Source organism: Syngnathus typhle, linkage group LG9, assembly GCF_033458585.1.
Source record: "Syngnathus typhle isolate RoL2023-S1 ecotype Sweden linkage group LG9, RoL_Styp_1.0, whole genome shotgun sequence".
NCBI lineage: Eukaryota > Metazoa > Chordata > Actinopteri > Syngnathiformes > Syngnathidae > Syngnathus > Syngnathus typhle.
The window spans coordinates 5,434,512-5,451,530 of record NC_083746.1 but is presented as its reverse complement, the minus strand read 5'-3'; the positions used below and the strand labels follow the sequence as shown (position 1 = coordinate 5,451,530).

At 41.6% G+C, this 17,019-nt stretch overlaps 1 protein-coding gene across 1 annotated transcript in view; it reads left to right on the top strand.

Moving 5' to 3' along the window:
* Positions 1–10,722, top strand: part of kalrna (kalirin RhoGEF kinase a) — a 60,754-nt gene extending 50,032 nt beyond the window's left edge. The window contains exons 54-70 of the mRNA XM_061286654.1: positions 112–283; positions 370–578; positions 1,106–1,392; positions 3,824–3,989; positions 5,131–5,193; positions 5,352–5,379; positions 5,802–5,964; positions 6,039–6,160; positions 6,275–6,406; positions 6,485–6,646; positions 7,023–7,101; positions 7,187–7,238; positions 7,304–7,452; positions 7,534–7,672; positions 7,762–8,067; positions 8,152–8,289; positions 8,685–10,722. Coding sequence (XP_061142638.1) covers positions 112–283; positions 370–578; positions 1,106–1,392; positions 3,824–3,989; positions 5,131–5,193; positions 5,352–5,379; positions 5,802–5,964; positions 6,039–6,160; positions 6,275–6,406; positions 6,485–6,646; positions 7,023–7,101; positions 7,187–7,238; positions 7,304–7,452; positions 7,534–7,672; positions 7,762–8,067; positions 8,152–8,289; positions 8,685–8,729 — 2,412 coding nt within the window. The 3' untranslated portion in view covers positions 8,730–10,722. The remainder of the gene's footprint in view (positions 1–111; positions 284–369; positions 579–1,105; positions 1,393–3,823; positions 3,990–5,130; positions 5,194–5,351; positions 5,380–5,801; positions 5,965–6,038; positions 6,161–6,274; positions 6,407–6,484; positions 6,647–7,022; positions 7,102–7,186; positions 7,239–7,303; positions 7,453–7,533; positions 7,673–7,761; positions 8,068–8,151; positions 8,290–8,684) is intronic.
* Positions 10,723–17,019: the final 6,297 nt, after the last annotated feature.

The following is a 17,019-nucleotide window of genomic DNA, read 5'->3' as shown; positions in this document are numbered from 1 at the left end:
TATGCTGAAGACATTTGGGTTTCATATCAACAGATGACTATCAGACAAAAGTCAACAATTTTATGACAGAGAACTTTTTATTTCTAGTAGTGATAACGGTCTTCGCTTCAGGTGTCCTTCTTGGGTCTGGAGGAGACCGTGGACAACGATCAGACCAAGTTTGTCTTGTCATGTCGCGGCTCGGCGGAGCATTTCACCCTCCAGGCGCCCAACGTTGAAAGCAAGCAGGTCTGGGTCAGACAGATCCAGAAACTACTGGACGATCAAAGCTGCTTCCTGTCCGGTAAGACGACAACGCTCACAATGCTTATGTGATACCTGAAAGTTTGAACCTCGTGGTGATGATTCATTTTGCCTTCTCCAACACAGCACTTGTGTCTCCCATCGAGTACCAGCAGAAGCGCGGCGGCAGCTCGTCACTGACCAGAAACCGCTCAGCTGCCAGCAATCGCTCATCCACGCCCTCTCACAGCCGCCCCTCATCGGCGGTTGGCCTCGGCGAAAAGGAGAGCGAGAAAGGGCGGAGCCAGTTGACCACATCGACTTCCAATGGAGGAACATCGTGCTTCGACTCCAGGGTGAGTCCAGTTGAGGCTCTCAGCAATAAAAACAATAGTTTTACCTTTGTCATTATGTCTCATCAACGAAAGGTTTTATGCAGGTAAAATATAAATTCAAAATATGAAAATATCTCAAAACCTGATGTGTGAGAAAAAGGAAAATACTTTTTTTTAAAAATCGTAATCATTTAGGGACACCAAAAGCTTTTTTTTTTTTTTTTTTATTAAGCAACGTTTTTTTTTTCCAGGTGTTCAGCAAATGAACACATCAGATATGGATTACTTAAAAACATAATCGGGATCGGGTGCTTAGACCTGCAATGTAAATGATGGCAATGATGATTTTTTTTGCTGTTCTTCCTCCTCCCCCTCCTCGATCCCGACCTCCACCCTAACCCCCAATCAGGGCAACATCCGTAACGGCATCCCAGCCGTCCGCACCATCGTCCAGCCCTCGTAGCCGCACCCTATAACCTTGTCCCCACTCTTCCTCCTCTGTTTCTCCATGTGCTCCCCATCCTTACCGCCATCCTCATCTTCCTCAGGAGAACGACGGCGGCTGCTGCAACGGCGCCTCGTCAACCATGCGTGTCGCCCAGGACTACTCGGCGCTCAAGGAGAATGAGATATGTGTGAGTCAGGGCGAGACGGTGCAGGTCCTGGCGACCAATCAGCAGAACATGTACCTCGTTTACCGGCCCGCCGACAGCCAGTCGCCCGCTGCCGAGGGCTGGGTGCCGGGGCACGTCCTGGGCCCCGCCCACAAGCCCTTAAAAGACTCCTCCTCCGCCACGTCCTTCTCTGCGGCGGTGGCCGACGCCAACAATATCAAGTAAGTCCCGACCCCCGCCACTCTACTCCGTCCCCACCACAGCACTTGTTTACCCGCAGCACTTGGATGGGATCGGATGGATTTACAAATCTCCACACTGGCGTCAGGTTGTCCACTTTTCGAGTCAGTGGCTGTCAACAAACTCTAGAGCTAGACTGGATAGAATCTGGTATCTGATCTGGAATGTGGAGCTTAAAAACCGGACTTATTTCAGTTCCTAACACCCTGCATTTTTTTTGCTTTTTTTTCTTATTGTTGTTTTATCCTGTTTGTTAATTTTTTATTTTTATTTTTATTTTAGAGGACTGGGTTCTCCGCAGTGGAGATTTTTGTTGTTGTCTGTGGCAATATTTAAACGTTTTTGTGTTAATCCCCTCTTGTTGCCTTGTTACGATGATTAATTATTTTTATTTGATGGACAAAGTTGGATCCTTTTCCTCCATGTTGATTTTTGTTGTTTATTATGTTAGTAGTTCACTGTACAAATATGTCTCAACTGAGGCTCTAGAGCATTCCTGTTTATAAGAAGAAGAAAAAAAAACAAAGACGGAAAATCCTTTTTGCACTATTTAAGAAAAATATGAAGTCAAACTGTGCAATATGTTTTTCGTCAAAATGGCCACGGGCAGTAGTGGACTGTTGCTACTCTCTGAGAAGAAGAATTTTAAATGTATTTTACATATGTAAACTAAAACCTTTGGGTTGAATGTGAGCATGTGGTAGCGAAATAAGCAAATGTGACAAGAGAAGTTTGTTTTCTTCTGCGTCACGAAGATGGAGATGATGGACAGTTTGTAGTTTTTAACAATTTGTAAATAAACTACAGGAGCTAACATGCAGCAAACATGACAAGTCTGCTACTTTTATTTTAATACACGTCATGTACTCTAAGTGTTGACTACAGAAAATGTTATCTTTACAAATCTACAAAATACATTTTATTATGTTGTTGTCAGATTCCCCTTATTTATTTTCAAGTATTTTAAGTTTTTACTAACATCAACGGTTTGCAACTCCACAAATGGCTTTAGAAAATACACGTTTATTGTGTTTGTATATATGCTATATATAGACTCGTATAGAAATAAAATGGGTGCTATGTACCATTAACTAATTTTGATTTGCAAAAATTAATTAAATTATAATAAAATTTAGAAAATACCTTTTTAAATAGCTCAAGTTATGTATCTTTAAAAGTTGTTCGTTATAAAACAACAAAATGTGGAATTGCATTTCATTGTTGTCCAAAGAATGTATCTCCAAATTTTATGGAGCGCACAATTTTATTGCCAGACACAAATTAAAACTTGGATAGAAATTTTGAATAAAGCAAGGGTCGTCGTAGCAAAAGTGATTATTGATGACTCTGTGGCGGTTTGAGTGAAAAGGTAAATGTTTAATGGGTTCTTGCCTCTCTCCCGCCCCAAATTATATTATATCACTGTAATACAATAACAAAGAGTGACCAGCGAAGGCCCCTCCCCCTTTTCTCATGCACAAGTGCAGTCTGTCTGAAGCGTCATGCATCAGTCACACACTACTGCTGGAAAAAAAAGCTACATAATTAATAGTGTCATCAAATAATTTCATCCCCAGACGTAGAAGCGTATTTGTGTTGTATTTTTCTACATTTATTGATGTCATATTTAATCGTATGATTTATTTATACTTTTTCTGTGTGTTGCATTTTAGTTTAATATATTAATAATAATAAATTACAATACACGTATTTTATTTCACCAAATGTATTCATTGATAGGTGTATCATTTTATTATTTAAGCAAACTGGTCTACCAGTAGGACACAAGAAGAGAAAATACTTTTTCTTTAAGTGTTCCAAGTAAAAACATGCGAAGAAACATGCTTTTTGTTGGACATTGGGGTTTCTTGAGGGAAAAACAATACAGTATATTTCATTTCCTGTCTTCTTGGAGATAAATAACACTAAATTCTAAATTTTATTAAAGATATATAACTTTCCGGATTTACACTGTCTACTGTCGTGAATAGCATGGCTAGAACAGCATTATCTTTTCCTGACAATTGTGTTATGCTGCAGTCTTCTTGTCTCAGCAAGCTAACAAGGTTCTTTTGATTCCACCCACTGGAGATATCATTGGAAAGTCCTAGATGTCCTCTACTGAGCACACCAGGATGTTTTTTAGGGTCGCTCAAATGAGTCAAAAGAAAAATCAAATGTGCACTACAGTGGACACAAATAGGCTGAGACTCAGGAGGATATCATATTTACTAAACTTCATCTCCAACATATAATAATGCACACAGAATAATTTATGCATAAGTTTGCAAGCTGTTTTTGTATTAAAAAAAAAAACAAGTGATGTCGCCCACGCATTCAAAAAAAACAGTTGGTCACGTCCGGGATTTTTTGCAACCTTCCATTGACATGTCTTGTTCCTGTACCGTACAGGAAGTCTCTGTCATGGAACACGCTCCGTGCTCGGAAGCGTGCCGAGGCCAAGGAGATCTCGGCGTTGGTGGTCAGAGGTCAAGAGAATGGCCTCCTGCGTAAGACAAAAGAAAGCACACCCCCTGCCCCTCTGCTCGCCTCCCCTGTTGCCAGGGCGAAGGGCAAAGTGAGTAACGGCGACGTGTGCCTGTCGCCTGCCTGCCCCTCGCCAGACTATTCACAAAAAGTTAGGGATATTTGGCTTTCGAGTGAAATTTCAACATTAAATTGTTTTGTGGGTGTTGGGGTAATGATGAATTTTCTACCGAAAGCAGAGTAACTTTTTGTGAGTAATTTAGTTTTATGCTAACACGTGTGTGCGTGTTTGTGTGCACATGTTTGTGGTGTGACGTGACCCCGACAATGACACATCAAAGCTTTTCTCGCCAACCAAACCCAATTACAATGGTTCTCAACTTGTTACCAGCATTAACTTACTAGCATGACAATTTTTTACCGAAAAAAATGTATCAAGTGAGATAATCAAATAGAAACAGAGCTGACTTATTTAAGGGTGCGTTTGGAAATTCTCTCTGAGAAGTAAGAGATTGCTAGCAGTTGAGAACCACTCCTAATTATTTTTCCCAATTATTTCTTATTTATATATTTTTTTTATTTTCATTTTCCGATTTATTTCTATTTAAATGCACCAATTTTGGGGGGGGGTTAACAATTAAATATCTAGGGGAAAATACTCAACTGGATTTTACTTTATATTATTTTTTTCACATTGGGGTTTAGCTTTCCTTTAAAAAAAAAAAAGTTCCTTTGCTCTCGTCTCATTTTATATTTCTATCATTGCGCGTGGCTACTAGTCGTAACATTTTGATGATGATTTATTTTGTTTTGGTTTGGGTACATATATTTTTGGGACTAACACAAGAGTGAGTATAATGTGTGTTTGTTTTTAATGTAAAACATTGTCCAGTTGATTAACATCAAGTATTCATTTGAAGTGTTTAAACATGACACATGAAAACAAGGATCTTTGTTGTAGCGCAAACTTTAAAAAGGGAAGTATCAACAAAACGATTCTCCTCCGCTGACGGACACAAAAACCAAAAGACTCAAAGTTCCCTCAATCTTCCTCCTGTAGTATTTTTCAATGTGGCACTCCTACTTGTTCTTTTTCACACTTTCTCGTGAGCACCTGTGCTCTACCTTTTAACAACCCCACTACCACCTTTTTCCCCTTTCCTTTGCTCTCCCACTGATTTCCATTATTGCATAATTCTCTTTTCCACCCCTTCGCCTGCTTCCTCTACCAGGAGGTTCACACGTCGGATGAATCGGACTGTGACGACGACCTTGACCCAAAAAGTGGCATGGAGGTATTTTAAATAAAACCATCGCTATTCACAGCAAATATCTCCCAATGTTTTCTCATCAGAAAAATAATATTTTCTTTGTGTTTTGGCTAAAAGATGTATATGATTTAATACATTTAGGTTGGGAAATTTCTCAAATTATATAAATGTCTGTTTTCCAGCTTCTCAACCCAAACTTCATCCAGGAAGGTAAGTAAACTAAGAAAATAAAATATGACTAAAAATACTTGGTTCGTAAATAATGTGAAAATTAGATTTACTATAATTAATAATTTGTCCCATTACATATCATCCCTTTAAAGTAGCAGCCATCCATACCAACTTTTTAATTTTTGTAATTCCTACATCTCAAATTAAACGTGAAAGTCTGCAGTTAAAAGCACCCGTTCATTACTTTTTGAATCCATTGGGGTGGTGTGTCAATGTTGCAATATTTACTAAACTGACTGTGGATCTGCCTCTGCCCTGAGCAGATCTCCACATTCCAAAAACAAAATCAGCTAAAAATGAACAGTGGGCCGCAAATGGCCCGGGGGCCATAGTTTGGACACAGAAGCCTTTATAGAACATTCTATGTTCTCTCTTTGACGTCATATGGTTGGTGTTCCTAGTGGCTCCAGAGTTCCTTGTGCCGCTCTCTGACGTGGTGTGTGCCTTCGGGGAGACGGTGGTTCTCTGCTGCAAAGTTTGTGGACGACCCAAACCTTCCATTACCTTGAAGGGCCCCGACCAGAACCCAGTGACCAGTAACAGTCGTTTCACCATCGACATCAGGTGCCGCTGACATTCTGGTCTCTGTAGCTTCTCCTGTCATATGTGCTCTTTTCTAATCCATTTTCCATCCGCAGGGACACGGGTGACATCTTGTTAAAGATTTGTAACCTGATGCCACAGGACACCGGCATCTACACTTGTGTGGCTGTTAATGATCATGGGTCAGCCTCCTCATCCGCCTCCATCAAAGTTCAAGGTGAATACACCTTGCGTGGACACTCATGATCAAGACCAGCAAGGCCTTCAGAACTGGCTTAAATCATTTCAGAAGCGGACACACACCCAACCCAATTTTTGTATTGCCGTGTAGGTATTCCAGCAGCTCCTGGCAGACCAGTGGCTCAAGAAGCCAGCAGTACAGCCGTGATGCTCCACTGGCCACCTCCGGCCTCCTCTGCTCACTGTGCAGTCAGCAGCTACACAGTGGAGTACCGTCAGGAAGGTACGGCGGCATTTTTTGGGGGCATGTGAAGTTAAATGATTTTGAGATGTCCAGGTTGACGCCTCCTCCTCCGTCCAGACTCACTGGCGTGGCAGCAGGTGTCCAGCAGCACGGAGGAGTGTCTTCAAATCGACACCCTCATTCCTGGTGGTCACTACCAGTTCAGAGTGCGAGCGTCCAACCGCTGGGGGCTTGGTCCGCCGTCAGAGCCCTCCAATATGGTTTCACTGTGCAGCAGTAGTAAGAACACAATACACACGCATACACAAAAAAAGGAATGTCTGTCATGTAATGAATCTTCGTCTAAATTATTGCTGTTTATTTATAAAAAAAAAAGAAAGCAGGGGTCTTTCTGCTTTAGTTCTTAATTCTAATTTCTCTTACGATTGAAATAAATAAGATTACACTAGAGCAACAAAAAAAATATTGATGACATCTGTTATTATAAATTCTCTTGAGATTGGATGAATTTTGCAAAACCCCGCGCAGTTCCAAATGTAAAATACAGATTAAGGTAAAATAGCAGCATGGGGTAGGGCACAGTCAAATTTGAATACTGTTCCCCGGAGCTTGGACTGTTCACTGAATAAAAAATGATTATTCTTTTATTTTTTAGACTCTGCGTATGAAGGAACAGGAATCCAGTGGAAAGAAAACTTTGAATCGACATTCTCTGAGATTTGCGAGATTGGAAGGTAAAATATGCACAGAATTTAAATATTATTAACATTCCAATTTAAACATGTGAACCATTTATTTTCCTTTGGCTGTTTTTACCAGGGGACGTTTCTCTGTAGTGCGAAAATGTCTCAACAAGTCCACAAAGAAAGAGGTGAGATGATTTAACAATAAAGGAAAACAACAATGTCGATTAATTATACACTGTGTCACCTGCAGGTGGCGGTGAAGTTTGTGAGCAAGAAAATGCAGAAGAAGGAGCAGGCGGCGCATGAGGCCGACATTCTCCGACATGTGCAAAACCACCAGCTGGTGGCACTGTTGGACACCTATGAGTCCCCCACGTCAGTGATGCTGATCCTGGAGCTGTAAGTGATCAAACATCTAGTTGACAAAGGATTGTTTCACAAATTGCATGTTTCGTACAAATATTTGTATGTGGTCGTCAGGCTGGAAGATGGCCGTCTCCTTGACTATCTGGTGGCTCATGATGAGTTGATGGAGGAAAAAGTGGCCTTCTTCATCCGAGAAATTCTGGAAGCCCTGCAGCATCTTCACATGTGCCGAGTTGCGCACCTGGACCTGAAGGTGAGATTTGACGAAGGAAAGCTAATTTCCGATCGCTCGTGCTCAAACACGAGCCTGAGCTTTGGGATTTTGTTCCTTTTCTCTCCAAGCCTGAGAACATCATGGTGGAGCTTCACTCTCCCACCCCACGCATCAAAATTATTGACCTCGGGGATGCCGTGCAGCTGTCGGCACATCGCCGCTACGTCCACCTGTTGCTAGGAAACCCGGAATTCGCTGCACCTGAGCTCATCTGTGGCACTCCGGTCTCTGTGGCCACCGATGTGTGGAGCGTTGGCGTCTTGGCTTACGTTATACTCAGCGGCGTGTCGCCCTTTCTGGACGAATCTCCCGAGGAAACCTGCGTCAACATTTGCCGCCTTGACTTCTGCTTCCCCGATGATTACTTCAAGGACGTGAGCCAGGCAGCGAGGGATTTCATATCGTCTGTGCTCCTGCAGGATCCTAGGAAGAGGCCAACCGTTACTTCCTGTTTGCAGCACCCTTGGGTTGGGCGCGGAGGCGCTCACGGCGGGGAGTACTCCAAAACACCTCTGGACACGACGCGATTGGCCACGTTCATTGATCGGAGAAGACAACTTCATGATGTTCGTCCAATCACCAACATCAAGGGACTGGTCAGTAACAGTATGGGGAACTCACTGTGACAAAGATGGGACACCTGGTAGCAAGACCTGCCACAAGATCGGGAATATATTTTCTGGATTTAACTATCAGATGTATTTATTCACACATGGGAGCCAAAATCATCAATGTGTCCGCTATTATCGGGCCTTCTGACACCTTAGAAGCAGATCAAATTTTGTCATCTAAGCTTTTTTTCTGTTGTGTTGTTACTTTGAATCAATCTTGACTCTGGTACTCAAGCTGCCTGGAACCCAAAGATACTTGTTTCGTTTTAGACACACTGTGAATGCTCTTGTTCCCCTATGGACCTGCTAAATGACTTCAGCTAGAGACACATTTTGTAGTCTTGTGAAAGTTGTGACCAGAGAAATTGTCTTTACTCAAGGACCACGGGGAACTGGAAATCATTGTGTCCTTTACGTTACCTTGAGACAACCTGTGATGCTTAAGTACACCTGGCTGAAACTTGGATCAGGACTGAGATGACTACGGTAGTCTTCTGACCAGTTGGATTTTCCCCATATGAGGTGAATGGACGTTGATGAGGAGGTAATCTTCCTTTTAGGTTGTTAAACTCAACGGGAGTTATTTCATCAGAAGACAACTTGCGGTTGCTCAGGAACACTCGGTAAGATATTTGAATCAGGAAATTATTTTTGTGTTTAAGCCCGACCGGTTATTTCATGTTATAATAATGTCAAGAACATTCAGACAGAACTTGGATTGATGTCCTTCCTGGGTCTTCAAACCAGAGGAAAAATCTCTTAAGGTAAATGTTGTCACTCAAGGACAAAATGGAGACGGATGACCCGAGGCATCCTCACATATATTTTACCTAAGGACAACTTAATGTTGCTCAGGGTCACTCCAACGGTGTTTGGATCACAACCCTTGATAGTCTGCTGGCTGGTACGGTCAACCTAACCCAAGGACAGCATTGCCAAATTCGGATTATTTAACATAATAATGTCAAAACCATCAATAGTAGATTAGTGTGGCCTGTCGATATTTTTTTATTATTGATAATTTTCAGGTGAGAACCACTGAAGAAACATTGCTATCTCTTTGGGAATCCGATCTGACAATGAAAACCAAGGCTTCATCGTGAATTACAGTGCTAGCGTAACACAGCTGCTCTCAGCTAATCATGATTCCCATTTCGTTAGCTTTAGTGACACAAACATTAGTTTTCGCGTCTAAGCAGGGACTTAAGCTTCACTTAAGAAATATGGTGCAACCCACAGAAATTCACTGTCGATTTCTATAATTGTGAAAAATTTGACTTTTATTGTCAAAGCTTGACCAAGACGGTCAGTGACCAACTTTCCCACAGCAACATAAAGAATGTATCCATTCATGAAATCAAATCTGAACAACAAAATATTTTTGCTCGTCATGTTCTGATCCTGATAGTATTTGAAATGCTTCCAACTTTGTGCTCGATCAACAATTCCGCCATTTTTCTTTTCCAACTCATCTATTATCGACTTAGTTTAGCTGTCGGTTTATGATGGACTGAATACACTCACTCAACACTGAATGTTGTTTTCTATGGTATAATGTATGTAAACTCATATTGATATCGTGGTTAGAGTCAGATTTGTCATCATGATGTTGACGCATCTGGAATCATATAACATGACTGGTTAAAAAAAAACTGGTTCACAACAACAGACTGAATTAAGCTTCACACATGTCCATCACGGGATAAACTGGACCTGTCGCCACATGCAGGTTGAGGGATTCCTTGTTTGTCCTGGACCACATGTGAACACTGGAACACAACCATGGAGACTTACTTTAGCTTTCATGCTCAATGTTTACAACATAATGTGTGGTGTCGTATGTAGAATGTAGAATCCGGGGCACCGTGCATGTCAAATCACAGACGCTGTTTAAAAAATCGGAATCTAGCACATGTGGAAAATGACTTTCCGCAATGTAACTTTGTGCTTTTTTTTTTTTATTTACCAGCATCCACAAAGCTTGTATTTAACATCTGAATGTAATTCCATTGGTAATTTAGTCCGAGCTGGCCACCCTTGCAATGCCCAATTCAGAATGATCCCGGGATTGACTAGTGATCCTTCCGAGGTGTACGTAGTCCGCCTTTATCCCCATGTCAACAACCTAGAACAGGCTATACGAGTATATGGAAGCATTTTATACACAATTGTAAGCATTTACTTTGAAGCAGAGGGTGCCTTTGACGGCTTTAAACAATTATTTGCATTTTTTAGTATCAAAGTTCTAAAGAGTTATTAAACTACCACAAGGTCGCGGCAGTAAAACTCCGCATCCCTTCTCATAAAAAAAAAAAACCTGCTGATCTGAGCTGTATAATCTGATGTTCATGCAAAATGCGGTTCATCACATTGCTGAATAAAGCGACCCACGCCTGTGCATCTTTAACCAACCATCAACCTGCTGGTTTGTTACTCTTTACTAATAAAAGCCTTTTTATTTATATTTAATCCTGTGCCTGAGGTGATTTTTAAATATGGCTTGACAGCAGGTCACTTGGCTTTTACTGTTCGATCTACAGATGGCAGCACATACTTAGAGTCCAGAATCGCAACCTGTTTTCATCCCTGTTGTTTATGTAAGTATGTGCTACACGCTTTTGATGTATTGTGTCAGTATAGGTTTTTTTATTGACAACTTTACAACACCTACAGTTAAACAAATTTCATACTAATTGTTTTTATAATTCTCTTACAGCCTGCCAATCCAACATGTTCATCACACTTGAATTGTAGGATAAAGCTCATCTAAAGTATTTTCATATTACTAATAATTATAAAATGTCATTTCAAGGTCTTACGTAGGCGGCATGCCTCAATGAAGATTTACAGCTGCTGGACTCAGACTGGTGTATTAGGGTTTATATGGAACTCTTGACCCCTTGGTGAGCTGTCACCTTATCGTGGTGGAGGGCATTTTGTGAAGAAGCAAAGCCTGGGGACTCTGAGGTGGGCTTGGGTTGACGGGTTGAAGTCACCAAGGTAGTCCTGGGTGGCAAGGCCTCAGGGGTTGATGAGGTCCACCCGTAGTTCCTCAAGGCTCCAGACGTGTGGGGCAGTCGGGGACATTGTCCCTGGATTGGCAGACCGGTGGTGGTCCCCCTTTTCAAAACGGGGAACTGGAAGGCTTGTCCTTACTCCAGAGGAATCACACTCCTCAGTCTCCCTTGTAAGGTTCCTTCAAGGGTGCTGGAGAGGAGGGTCCGTCGGGAGATCACATAGTGGTTTTCGTCCCGGCTTTACAACAGCGGACCAGCGCTAGACCCTCTGCAGGGTCCTTGAGGGTGCATGGGAGTTTGCCCAAGCAGTCTACATGTGTTTTGTGGACTTGGGGAAGGTGTTCAACCGGGTCCCTTAGGGAGTTCTGCTAGGGGTGCTTCGGGAGTATGGGGTACCAAAACCCTTCATAAGGGCGGTTCGGTCACTATATAACCGATGTCAGAGTTTGGTCCGCGTTTCCGGCAGTAAGTCGGATTTGTTCCCGGTGAGGGCTGGATTCCGCCAAGACTGCCCTTTGTCACCGTGCGTTTGCCTTTTGGAGAGACATGAAAGCGTAAGCCAGTGTGACGAGGAGGAGGAGGCGACGGTCCGCTTTGTTTCGCAAGGACTGGAAGTCGGAGCGTTTTTTGGAAAGTCGCCGCTCCTGCCACTCATGCTTAGATGCCTTTTGCTGGCATGCACACACCGCTACAACGGCCGTTTTGTCCGTCAGGCCCTGACCCCCTCCTTCGTAGCCCAAAATGCCAATGAGTCGAAAATACCCCCTGCAGAAGAACATTAAAGAAGCACGCAAATGCAAGTCTTTCGTCAACACCCCCCCGCCCACACACACACACACTATTTTGCTGTTCTCTTTCCTCCTCCACCTCCCCTTCCTCTCGTCATCTGTTTATTTATTCCTTTTATTCGTTTCATTCCAGTTGCGCCTCTATTACGGTAGTGAATGAGAATATGTTTGTGTCACTGCCGTCTGATGCCATAATCTTTCATAGGTTTCATTTTCAAGAATACTTTAAATAATCTAGCAGGATGTATTTTTTTTTGCCTTTTTTTTATTATTTCCAGTAGAGTTACCTAAATTACTACCTCAATCAGCTAACACCAGATGCAATCTTTTCTTTTTATTAAGACCTTAATTTTCAAAGACATGCAGACACACACACATCTGGCGTCTGGACGCAATGCATTATTGAGGAACCTTTTACTATGACTTATTCACAGTACAACCGAAGCTGCGTGCGGAAAGAGCAGACGGCATTAAAGGCAAGTAGAGATGACACTGACTCATGAATCCAAGAAGTGGAAGGTCACAGGGAAGTGATGAAGACATAATAACTTGTCATTTCTCGTGACAAGATCAGGTTTTGCTGCAACAACATGCAGGATCAAGATATAATAAATGATTAGAAGCACAATCCGAATAACTCGTTTAATAACGTTCCCTGAAGTGCATCTGTTGTGTGGTCCCAAACATAGACACGACGACAAGCAAGGGGGTGATGACGCGGATGAAACCACTGCCTGTCCGTCAGCTGGGAGGATCTCTTGTTAGCTCTTGGAGCTAGTTGGTGGCTAGCACTGCATAACTATGGCATGGAAAGCTACTCATCAACCAGGTGAGATATATTCAGATATGTATTGGTGACTCAAACAGTGATGCAGGGATGTGAAGATTTAAGACACGCCCATAGAATTTGAGAGCAGAGACAGTGACTTGATTTTTCACGGTTTTGAAGCCTCATGACAATTTTGTTAATAGAAATTGTCAGGGTTTTTTACGACACGCTTGTGATGTGTCAAATTTACAAGACAAAACATTCAATTGCGTTAAAGATTTGATGCATTTTTTTCTTGAAAATGTTTCTTGAACTTTTGGATCTTTTGACTTGCCACTGTATTGCATTGAATCGCACTCACACACTGACCTGACATGCTGCCACTTCCCAAGCCTGCTGCGTCTTTAAGGTGCTTTTGGTGCTTTTGTCGACATTCATCTGGCTGTTTACCATATCAAGGGCCAGTGAATGTGTCAGCCTTTGGGGAGGCTTTTTCCCATCGATGCATGCAAGCACGCGCAAAAACACACACACAAACCTTACCAACAGTGCACCATCATTCTTCACTGGCTAAAAACCAATTCCTTTTCTCGTTATTTTTTAAATAAAAGGAGAACTTCCTTTTAAGATTTTAAACATAATATTTCTTCAAATACTAATTTTAATCTGGAATTTCCAAAGAGTGCACATCAAGGCTTTTTGTGATGTCTGCCTATCTCTAAGGGGACCCCCAATACCTTTAGGGGTGATAATTGGTTTAGCAAGGTGTGTCGAGTATAAAGCCAGAAGCAACAAGTACTGTACATAAAACGTCCAGAAAGCTTACGACTTATGTGTTTTAAAAATTAAAAGTGCAACGATGCACACATGTCAAAACTGTGACGGACGGAAAAATCAGGACATGTGACCCGGCCAACATGCATTATGTAGTGCACTAGGATGGACTGAGCCATGCAACATTCATGTATGTCTATACAGTATATACTGTGTGTAAGTGTGTTTTCAGCAACTGTCAAAATTTACAAAAACAAACAGGCCTCAGTAGAAAGTTTAATTCACGGTTATAGTGACAAACATGGATGATGATATCTTGAACTGCTTCCCAAGGACAATATGATGAGAAGATAATGGCCCTTAATTGATAGTAAAACCTTGATAATAGACAAAGAAGTGAAAATTCAACTCAACATGACCTTCTGCAGTTCAAATTTGTCGGTGTATTTATTGCAGTACAAAGCCGATGGGATGAAAGCAAGACAATGTTTTTGTTGGACAGGAAGATGGATTAATACTCAGAGCCAACAAAAGAGACGATAGATGAAAAGATGAGGATATATTCCATAAAGCTACCATGTACCAATGTTGACACTTAATCCAAGTGAGCTCAAGCATAACCACTAAATAAAATGAGTATGGTTCTTCTTCTGACCGAAAAATAACCCCTGAACGTTTAAGAAAGTCTTTACCTGCATGTCAAAGACAAAGAGCTTTATTTTTATACCCAGCCCAAGTCTAGCACAAAGCACGCTCTAACTGCTTCCCAGCCAAAGGAGGCCGTTCCTCTCATTCTCTTTCAATTCAAAGAAGGAGAGGTGCACGGTCAACATAGCAGAAGCAGAAAGTGACTTGCTGGAGTAGTCTTGCTGAAACCGTCACTCCAACACAACCAAACAAAAACAATTCTAATTTCCTGACAGATTCAACAACTGGTGCAGGTAATATTCCACATTGATGGTTAATTCTATCAAATCTTATTAGTGGATTTTGGAGAAAGGGCTGTCATCATAACATCTAATCATTCACGAGGCCAATTTGCTAGCTAATCCTTCAATGGCACCAACAGATGGACTCTTGTCTTTGGATCAAGGCTCGATCCATTTCTGGTATTGGATGGAGGGAGCGCGTTGTGTGTTCCTGCCATCTGTTTGTTGATCAAATCCAGCCTTGTACTGTACAGAGTCCTACACCTAATAAGAATATCTAAAAATGTGTTATTATTTTGACACACCTTTGAGAGCCTGTGAATATGTTTTTATATACATTCGATGTGCACATGGTGTGCATAGTATACATTTTTGTGTAGTTTAGTATAGTACAAAAAAAATACCCATCGGCATAGCATGAATGGATGAAAGACAGAGACGCAAAGGTCTGCAGTCTCGGTGGGGGAGACATATTTCTACCTGTGACCTAGGTTTTCTATAAAATATTGAGTTTGGACATCCAAAGATAGCCTTGCCATCATGCAAGCAGAGCGGCGACTGAAGGTATCTTAAAGTGACATTCGGCCTTTTAGAAAATGCAAAAAGGCCCTCTGCGTGTGCGTGCGTGCATGTTTGCGTGCATGAGTGACATCTTGACTGAGTGTGCTTGCCGATTAGTCTCCAGATCAAAACTTATCTTTTGTGTGTTTGTTTTTGCATGTGTACCCTAAAATCCGCTGGTGTCTTTTTCAGGCCCAGAGGCGCACACACACACACAGATGAAGACCCACTTTACCTGCTGAGGCGTACGGTGTCCTTTGATATAAGAGATGAGTAGGAAGTCTTCCCTTCTCACACGCAGGAGCCACACACAAAAGTCGTTTTTTTTTAAAATAAAAAACTAAAATAAACTATTGACAGGAACTTAATACCCATGTTCGATCAATATATACTCTTTAAAATGAAGTACGGGTAATTGCCCAATGTTGTGTTGCAAAATACAGAGGTCAAAGAAGGTCATGGAAAGGAGACGCATCTGCCTGAAATGTTTTATCTATATGTTCCCAAGATACTAGTAAGCATTAATGCTAATTAAATGTCTCCTGTAATTCTGTGTGTGTGCCTAGGTCGGGCCTGTTGACAAGCTGTTTGCCTCCCCCATTCTCTAGCGTCATCCATTTCAAAACGTGTGCCTCTCTTTCACTCCGTCTGGTAGGTTAGACAGTAGCAGACTTGTGTTTTTATTAATTCATAGTAAAGTCGCTTCAAGTCTGCGTGAGCATTTTAGATGGCGCAAGGTTTTTTTGTTTTTTTTTAAAGCATCTTTGCTTTTGCTTGCTCTTCTTTCTCTTCACTATTTACTTATTTCTGATCATAACGCAGTAAAATACTAAAAATAGTAGTAGTGGTTGAGCCTACACACAAAATTAGGAATAATATGAATTTGTGTCAAATGAAAGTAAATTAAAAATCAAAGCACTCTGGGTGCTGCTGTTTTGGTTAGCCAAGGTGGACTCATGGACTCAGCAGTTAATGTTCATGTATGAGCCTCTAGTGTTTATTATCTCAGTTCATCGATGTTATGAGCTGAGATAATAAACACTAACCGCTTATATTTTGTTAAAAATTTGCATTTCCTTATAATAACGAAGTAGCAATTTATTAGAACAAGACTTTTTCGACAAACAAACTCAAAATTGAGGTTCGAATGTTGGCTTGGCCACACCTGCAATCGAGGAATGTTGAGTATTTGAAGAAATATAGTCATCATAATTTAAAACGGAATAATTTGTTCGTTCCAAAACAAACCTCATCGCAAATAGCATCCATATCTAAAATCAAAGATGATATTCTTAGCTAAGCAAGCTCCCTGCTCCCTAAATTGTGCCTTAACTTGACCCGCGATGTTTGGTACCATTGTGTCAAAAAGTCAAGCCGCTCATTATTCGCTGAGCTGGTTGCGATACTGAGCTTGTTTTGGTAAAAACATCCTGGATGGGCCGTGAGTGGCGGTGTCAAAGGTTAGTGTTTGGAGTAAAACTATGTGAGCGGCCTGAGGGCAACTTTGACAGAGACAGATGGTGCGTCGCTGTGAGAACAGTATCTCAAAGGGACACTTATGGAAAAACACAAACAGCCACATGCTGCGTTTCGCTTGTGGTATTAGATTGATGCAATGCACTGGATCGATAATCAAGTCTATTTCAATTTCAATTAGGCTATCCAAGTTACTAGTAAGTTTTGACTTACTGTACGATCGATGTACATGACCATTGGCCAATCAGGACTATTTGCACATCCATGTTGGAATTGTGACCAGTCAGGACAATTAAAGAACCCACGTACAGTTCCCAATAAATTCCAGCATCCAATCATGATCACGTTTCTATAAGAGCTTTATTGACTAGATTCTGTGAAATACTGCATGCCACTAGAAA